The 9,335-nt window shown below is 41.7% G+C and overlaps 1 protein-coding gene across 1 annotated transcript; it reads right to left on the bottom strand.

Annotated features, from left to right (window-relative positions):
* Positions 1 to 6,354: 6,354 nt before the first annotated feature.
* LOC133287118 (uncharacterized) lies at positions 6,355 to 9,021 on the bottom strand. The gene is made up of 3 exons (XM_061484674.1): positions 8,852 to 9,021; positions 8,004 to 8,626; positions 6,355 to 6,494 (listed from the first exon to the last, which is right to left on the bottom strand). The coding sequence occupies exons 1-3, from the start codon at positions 9,019 to 9,021 to the stop codon at positions 6,355 to 6,357; spliced, it is 933 nt and encodes a 310-aa protein (XP_061340658.1).
* Positions 9,022 to 9,335: the final 314 nt, after the last annotated feature.

Genomic DNA, 9,335 nt, shown 5'->3' with positions numbered 1-9,335 from the left:
ATCGAGGGTCATTGATTTTAGATAAAATAGTGGGAGGACCATATACGTTTAAAAGTCTCCGTATTTGGTTATTATCATGAAATACTTATGTAAGTTTATCTTTATTTTCGGAAATTGAGTTATGGCCGAAAATTTGAATTTACGCTCTATTCTGGATACTAACAAGTTAAATGGACCAAACTTCACGGATTGGTATAGGAATGTATAAATAGTTTTACGTTCTGAAAAGAAAGCATATGTTATGGATTCTCCTGTTCCTGTTGCCCCTGCTAAAGGGCAAGATGGGTATGACCAGTATGACTGGGAAGCTCATAGACAACATTTGGCAGACAATGAGCAGGCAGTATATATATTGCTTGCGTCTACGTCTGTGGAGCTTTAGCGTCAGCATGAGCATATGGATGCTCCCTCCATAATCTTGCATCTGCAAGAGCTTTATGATAAGCAAAGGAGGGCTGAGCGTTTTGAAACCTCCAAGGAGTTGTTTGGCTGTAAGATGGCTGAGGGTATGGCGGTTGGACCGCACATCCTCAAGATGATTGGGCTGATAGAGAAGCTTCCTTCTCTGGGTTTTATCATGGACCATGAGCTAAGTGTTGACTTAGTCTTGCAGTCCTTGCCATCTTCATATAATGGTTTTGTGGTCAACTACCATATGAATAAGGTGGAGACAACACTCCCAGAGTTGTTGAATCTCTTGACCACTGTTGAGGGAGCTGTTAAAAGGAACAGGACCCAATCTTTTCTGATTGGCGGGCCTAAAAAGACCAAGGGTAAGGGCAAGTCTGTAGAATCAAACAAGCTCAAGCCCAGCGGTCAGCCCAAGAAGAAGAAGGGCAAGGGCAAAGGGAAAGGAAAGGAGAAATCCAAGGACAATGCTAAAACTGTATGCTTCAATTGTCAGAAGGAAGGACATTGGAAGAGTAACTGCCCATCATTCCTTATGAGCCTAGATTAGGTAATCGATCCTATCTTTGGCATTGTAGCTTGGGACACATTAATGAGACAAGACTATCTAGACTCCATCATGATGGTTATCTGGATTCCATGGATTTTGAATCCTATGGACCATGTGAGTCTTGTTTGGCTGGAAAAATGACAAAGACGAAGGTTGAGAAACTTGCGAGTCATAGAGCCAATGAGTTACTAAAACTCATTCATTCTGATGTTTGTGGGCCCTTATCTACTCAAGCTAGAGGAGGATACTCCTATTTCATTACCTTTACTGATGATAAGTCCAGATACAGATATGTGTATCTTATGAGACACAAATCCAAGGCCTTTGAAAACTTCAAAGAGTTTAGGAATGAAGTGGAGAAACAACATGGCAAGATGATTAAGACACTTCGATCTGATCGGGGTGGCGAATATCTGAGTCAAGAGTTTCAGGATTATCTAAGAGAGAATGGGATTCTCTCACAGTTGACGGCTCCTTACACACCATATCAGAATGGTGTGTCAGAGAGAAGGAACCGAACCTTGTTAGACATGGTACGGTCTGTGATGAGTGGTACGAAGCTCCCAAAATCATTTTGGGGATTCGCTCTGCATACGGCGTTACATCTTCTTAATAGGGTACCATCGAAATCTGTTCTGACTACTCCATATCAGATATGGAGGAGCCGGAAACCCAATTTGAGTTATCTCAAGGTATGGGGTTGTCCAGCTTATGTCAAGACTCTAGCACCTGAAAAGTTAGGAGCTAGAAGTACCTTGTACTACTTTGTAGGATATCCCAAAGAAACTAAGGGATACTACTATTACTACCCTGAGGACCAAAGAGTTATTGTGTCCAAGAATGCTACTTTTCTTGAGGAAGACCTTCTTTTTCAAGAAGATAGTGGGAGTAAGGTAGAACTTGAAGAAATTCAAGACCTACAAGAACAGATAAGGGAACCCGAGTCTGTTGATTAGGCGATGCCTCAACTGGAGGCAGTAGACACCCAGCCCCGTAGGAGCACTAGGTTTAGTCATCGACCTGAGAGGTACGGTTTTGTGATTGAGAATCAGCAGACCGTTGAGGATGACGAGCCTACTTCCTACAATGAGGCAGTCAAGGATGTTGACTCCTCAAAATGGCAAGACGCCATGGAATCTGAAATAGATTCGATGCATCAAAACAAGGTATGGACCTTGGTTCCACCACCTGAGGGCATAGTTCCTATTGGGTGTAAATGGGTTTTCAAGAAGAAGACTGATGTTGATGGCAACATCCAAACCTATAAAGCTAGGTTGGTAGCGAACGGTTACCGTCAAAGACAAGGAATTGACTTTGAGGAAACCTTCTCACCTGTTGCCATGATCAAATCTATTAGGATCATGCTAGCGATAGCCGCATATTATGATTATGAAATTTGGCAAATGGATGTCAAAACAGCCTTCTTGAATGGGTTCTTGAAGGAGGAAGTGTATATGACACAACTTGAAGGTTTTGAATCCAAGAGTCAAGAGCATATGGTATGCAAACTTCAAAGGTCAATATATGGGCTTAAGCAAGCTTCCAGGAGTTGGAATCTTCGTTTTTGATGAAGTCATTAAAGATAACGATTTTATCAAGAATGAGGATGAACCATGTGTCTATAAGAAGGTTAGTGGGAATGTTGTTGTTTTCCTTGTGCTATATGTAGATGACATATTGCTCATTGGAAATGACATTCCCATGTTGCAGTCCACAAAGGTTTGGTTGTCTGAGAACTTCACCATGAAGGATATGGGAGAGGCAGCCTATATACTAGGTATTAAGATCTATAGAGATAGATCCAAAAGGTTGCTGGGATTGTCCCAATCCACGTACATAGACAAGATGCTAAAGAGGTTTAGCATGGATGGGTCGAAAAGGGGTTTTCTTCCTGTCGGTCATGGCATTCATCTCTCTAAGACTATGTTTCCTAAGACACCTGTCGAAAGGGAACGCATGGAGAGGATTCCATATGCATCAGCAATTGGATCCATCATGTATGTCATGCTATGTACTAGACCAGACGTCTCTTATGCTTTAAGCATTACGAGTCGATACCAGTCTGACCCTAGAGAGAGTCACTGGACGGCCGTGAAGACAATCCTTAAGTACTTGAGAAGGACTAAGGATTTGTTTCTGGTTTATGGTGGAAGTAATAAGCTGATAGTGAAGGGGTTCACTGATGCAAGCTTCCAGAGTGATAAAGACGACTGTAAATCTCAGTCGGACTTTATATACACCTTAAATGGTGGAGAAGTTTCTTGGAAGAGTTCCAAGCAAGAGACCACGGCAGACTCTACTACTGAGGCAGAATACATAGCGGCTTCAGAAGCGGCTAAAGAGGCAGTCTGGATCAAGAAGTTCGTTGCAGAACTTGGAGTGGTTCCGAGCATTGTTGATCCAATACCTTTGTATTGTGATAACATTGGTACTATTGCCCAGGGCAAGGAACCCCGGTCTCATCAAAGATCCAAACATCTGCTCCGTAAGTATCACCTCATCCGAGAGATTATTGAAAGAATGGAGATAAAGATGGATTACGTCCCCACTGATGATTATTTGGCCGATTCTCTGACGAAGGGTCTCTCCCAGAGAAAACATGATAGTCATTATGAGTCTTTAGGGTTGACACGTCGACCTGATTGGCTCTAGACCAAGTGGGAGATTGTTAGTATATAGGTGTCCTAGAGACAATCTGTTTTATCAGATGAACACTTTTTTCTATTTGGTATATCATGATTAATAAATTTGAGCAAACTTTATCTTTATCATATTTATGTCTCGCCAATATTTTATTGTTAATATGCGTTTAAAGATAAAAACCCTAGGAATAGAGCAGGTGTTCACTCGGGGATCTATGATATGGATCATGATCATGAGGACTCGAGGACACTGAATGTCTATTAACTAAAATTTGTTCCTGGTCTTAAATCACCAAGAAAGGGTATTGGTGATCTCAATAAGACTAGTACGACATCATCTACTTGTATGGAGATACAAGGTAGGGACCTCATGGAATGCAGGCATGGTGATGCCTTAGCTGATGTCGTGGGTGGATCTGTTGGAGAACAGATAGCATTGAACTGACCCGCTTAGAGACTCCACAAGGATTCATTATGGAGAGTATCATTGGATTTGTAAAGTCTCTGAACGATTGGTAGTGCGGATCATCCTAGACTTAAGGATGTCATCGAATACTATGTCCTAGAGTTATACTTTGACTGTACAACTCTATCCGCCTGAAAATGGGGAGAACAGTGTACTCTTGGGTATAACTCGAATACATGAGTATAGATGGACATGCCGAAAGAACTCACAATCCCCTATAAGGGATTAGTCGTTCACAAAGACCGGTAGGGCTGAGATGACTTCTAGTTGACTCGGGAATCTATGCATAGTAAGAGATCATGAAGAGTCATGATCTGTCTTAGAGTCAATAGAAGAAGATTCCTAGTTCCTGTGAAATATTATATTTAGTCAATAAAGAGAGATGATACTCTATCATTGCTCTCGACTAAATGTGAATGACGATGTGAGGGATAATGCTGGCACGGTATCCAAATCAGAAAGGTAGATCACTTGATCAACTAAATTAGTTCTGGGGCTACAGAGCATTGCTAGTGTATCATGTAGTCATTAAATGGATTGGGCCTTTTAAAGGTGTTTAAATGGTTCAAGTTTGTTTATGTCAGTAACTAATTGGGCCTAATGGGTCACACACAAAGGTTATTCCTTATTGCAAGTTATAGCAAGTTTGGACCAATAATGAGTTATTGGGCTTTGTCAAGACTACGAGTCAAGTTGGGTTGGAGTAGGGACTCTAAGCCCACTTGATCCATGCGCCCTTTTGGGGCATTAGTGGTGAAAGAGTTTCCTCCACTAATGGGCCCAAATATGATGATAGGCCAAAGAAGCCTTGGGGCATGAATCCTAGTAAGTCAAATAGTTGACTTGACCAAAATAAGTTTTGGGCAAATTTGAAATTTGAATTTTGAAATTTTAAATTTGAATTTTGAATTTGAAATTTGAAATTTGAAATTTGAATTTCGAATTTGAATTATGAACTTGGATAAGATTGAATTTATATTTAAGTTTAAATTTCAAATTTGAATTTGAAATTTGAATTTGAAATTTTAAATTCTATGAGGTTAGGTTGTTGAGAATAATTTAAAATTATTTAAAGGAATAATTCAATAGAGATTGGATGAAGATTCTCTCAACTACTCTTTCATTTGAATTCAGAATTTAAATGAATACCGTTGCAATAAAATTTCTGAGGAAATGAAAGGTATTAAAGGGGCGCATAACTAAAGGGAGTGAATCAAGGAACGTCCCTCTCATCATTCAATATGTGCGCCTAATTAAAGGTGGCTGATGAGGGGCGCCTAATCAAGGGAGAGAATCAAGGAAAGTCTCTCTCATCCTTTTAATGTGTGTGCCTAATTAAAGGGAGCTGATGTGGGGCGCATAATGAGATGGAGAGAATCAAGGAAAGTCTCTCTCATCACTTTAACTTGTGTGCCTAATCATAGGAGGGGCTTATGTGCTTGATCAGATTTTTATAAAAACCTGATGCATCATCTCTCCTAGGTGTGTGTAGAATTCGAAAAAGAAAAAGCTTCAACCTTTCTTTCTCTCTCTCTTGTTGCACCATCACCTAACCTCAAGACACCATTATAGTCTTGAGAAAAATAATCCAAACACTTGGTAGCCTCTTCCTTGCATGCGCCTAGCCAGCCACCGAGGTTAAGGAGGGATCAAGGAGAAAGAGTTCTCGTTTGCAATAAGGAGATAATCGTGTGGATCACCATTGGAGGGCGTCATCTTTTTGCGCCTACAAGTGTAAAGGTAATTCTGAAACCCTATTTCGTTTCAACGAAAAGCATTCATACATGGGGTGCATAGATGGTCTATGCTTCCGCTGCGAAATTTTTTTGTTTTCCACCCATGTATGCGCACCATGGTATGATGATGGTGCAGTCTTTCAAACCTGCAGTGAAGCTCAACTTTACTGGAAGAAAATTGGCAGACTTAGTTAATCTGTCCACAATGACCCAGATAGAGTCACAACCAACCTAAGTCTTAGGCAATCCCACTACGAAGTCCATAGAAATGCTCCCCCACTTCCATTGCGGAATCTCAAAAGGTTGAAGCTTACCAGATGATTTCTGGTGTTCAATCTTCATTTTTTGACAAATCAAACACTTAGACACATAGATCGCTATGTCCTTTTTCATGCCCAGCTACCAGAAATTCCCCTTCAAGTCTCGGTACATCTTTGTAGCCCCAGGGTGGATAGTGAATTGGCCCTTATGAGCCTCTGACATCACCTCCTCAGTCAATGGACCTCTAGGAACTACAATCCTTTTCTGGAACATCAACAATCCATCTTCATTTCAAGACACACCATCTTGGTTCTTGACATAATCAAGGCACTCTCTTTGCACTTGCAGCTCTTTGATATCTTCCATTAGCTCATTTTCAACTCTCACAGTCTCCATCTCGAGAAGTGCACCACCAAAAAAGAAGGTCATTGCTAAATCTCAAAACTTCTCAATCACATCAAAGTCACCCATCATCAAACTGGATAGACTCACGAATTTCTGACTCAAAGCATCAGCTACCACATTGGCCTTGCCAGGATGAGACTTCAACTCGAAGTCGTAGTCCTTCAGAAACTTCATCCATGTCCTTTGTCTCATGTTCAGCTCCGTCTGGTCAAGCAAGTACTTTAAACTCTTGTGGTCACTGAACACGACAAACTTCATGCCATAAAGGTAATGCCTCCAAATTTTAAAGTTAAAAACAATCATAGCCAACTCCAAATCATGAGTCGGGTAGTTCTTCTTATTAGGCTTCAACTTCCTCGAAGCATAAGCAATCACTCTACCAGTCTGCATCAACATACAACCTAGCCCCTTCCCAGAGGCGTCACAATAAAGCTCAATCTGCTCCGCAGGATCAGGAAGGACCAACACTGGTGCAGTGGCAGTCTTTCCTTCAACTCTTGAAAGCATTCCTCACACTCGTGAGTCCACACAAATGGAGTCTCCTTCCGGGTAAGGCGAGTCAGTGGCAATACCATCTTGGAGAATCCCTCAATGAACCTCCTATAATAACCTGCCAAACTCAACAAACTCCTTACTTCCGTAACTATTTTGGGCCTCTCAATCCAACACTACCTCAATCTTGTTCGGATCTACTTCAACTCCTTCTGCAGAAATAATATGCCCAAGAAATAATATCCCTCAATGAAGGCTTAGCATGTAGCTTTTTCTCTTTCAGCACCTGCAACACAATCCTCAAGTGCTCTGCATGCTCTTCCTCACTCTTGGCGTAAATCAAAATATCTTCAATGAATACGATCACAAATCGATCCAAATACGATTGGAAAATACGGTTCATGTAATCCATGAACACTGCCGGTGCATTGGTGAGTCCAAACAGGATCACCAAATACTCATAATGACCGTATCTCGAACAAAATGTGGTCTTGGGGACATCCTCTGACTTAACTTGAATCTGATGGTATCCGGACCGGAGATCAATCTTCGAGTACACGCAAACACCCCTAAGTTGATCCAACAGATCATCAATACGAGGGAGGGAATACTTGTTCTTGATTGTCACCTTGTTCAATTGTCTGTAGTCGGTGCACAATCACATGGTCGCATCTTTCTTCTTAACAAAGATGATCGGTGCTCCCCATGAAGACACACTCGGCCAAATGAAATTCTTCGCGGACAGATCCTCAATATGCTTTTTCAACTCCGCTAACTCCAGTGGAGACATCCGATATGGAGCTAATGAAATATGCCCTACACCAAGCAACAGGTCAATGGAGAACTCTATCTCCCGCTGTGGCAGAAACTCAGGAATCTCCTCAGGAAACACCTCGAAGAATTGGCAGTGGAATCACACAGAGACATCACCACTTTCTTAGCACAATAATCAATCATCACACAATTCTTGGACATCCAGTCCATGCCAAGGATGATCTCCAAATTAGCCATCGACAATCCAATCAGATCTACCGAGTACTCACGACCATCCCATTGAAACACGACATCGCGATGTCCAAAGGAAGTATCAAACTTTTCTCCAGTGGCGGTGGTCACCCGCAAAGGTGGAGAAAGCACATAAATGGGCAACTGAAGCCCCACAGCAATCGGGGTCGCGATGAAAGAATGTATAGCCCCATAATCAAACAATACATCAACAACAGAACCACCAATGGAAATAGTACATCTCACAAGGTTCAGAGCTCTGTCCGACTGCTGGCGATCCAAGGTATACACTCGATTAGTGGCTGATGGCACAACAGGTGCCGCTGTAGGTGGAGTAGAGACCATATGAAGAGGAACCGCATGAACTGCTGCAGCTCTAGTAGCTGACGAAAGACAATCTCTGGCATAGTGGCCCTCCTTGCCACAATGAAAACAAATAATCTGACCGGTAGCACACGGTCCAACATGTGATCTACCACATCCGGTACACCTGGAATTAGTGGAAGGTCTAGCTGCATTCCCCTGAGTCGAAGTCCTCTTAAACTGATTCGGCGCCTGCCTAGCAGATAACTGCTTCCATTTTTCCTTTCCTCCAAACTTCTTGTCTCTCCAAGAAGTGGAACTACCAGCTCCCTTCTCCCCAGGAGCCTTTTTTGCCTTGCTTACCAAACATACGTCCTCAATATCACAGCACTACTGAACCAAGGTGCCAAAGTCTCGGGATGCCGTTCCCGCTATCCTGTCTGCTATGTTCTCATTAAGTCTCCTACGGAACTTAGAAGCCAAGAATGTCGGTGTAGGCATAGCAATCCTGAAGTGTGCAAATGTGGCCAGTTCATTGAACTTAGCCAAGTACTCATCAACCGACATCGAGCCCTGCACCAACCGCTTGAACTCTCCTTGCTTTCTCTCCTGCGCATCATATGGGAAATACGTCCCCTGAAACAGCTCCTCAAATAATGGCCACGTGATCACATGACCCTGCATCTCATAAACCTGCGAAGTGCTCATCCACCACTCGTGAGCATATCCCTCCAGCATATAAGTGGCAAACATCAGCTTCTACATTATAGGAATAATAATAATTGTCATTTAAAAAGATAATTTGAAATCAAAATAATTATCATAATGATAATTAAATTATTAAATTCGTTATGTGCATATTTTGAAAGTTAGAATTAAGATCATAATGACCATTAATCTAGCCTATCAAATGTAACAACCATTACATTTAAATTTCACAATATGAATTAATTACCATAACGACTATTAATCTAGTCGTACAAACATAACAGTCATCATGCTCATGTAATTAACAAGTTCTGCAACAATATGGCACCACCCACTCTATATGGCATGTTATCAGTCAT

This window comes from Gastrolobium bilobum, unplaced genomic scaffold, assembly GCF_033153095.1.
Source record: "Gastrolobium bilobum isolate Gb01-03AN ecotype WA unplaced genomic scaffold, APGP_CSIRO_Gbil_v1 utg236246, whole genome shotgun sequence".
Lineage (NCBI taxonomy): Eukaryota > Viridiplantae > Streptophyta > Magnoliopsida > Fabales > Fabaceae > Gastrolobium > Gastrolobium bilobum.
This window is presented reverse-complemented; position numbering and strand designations above follow the sequence as displayed.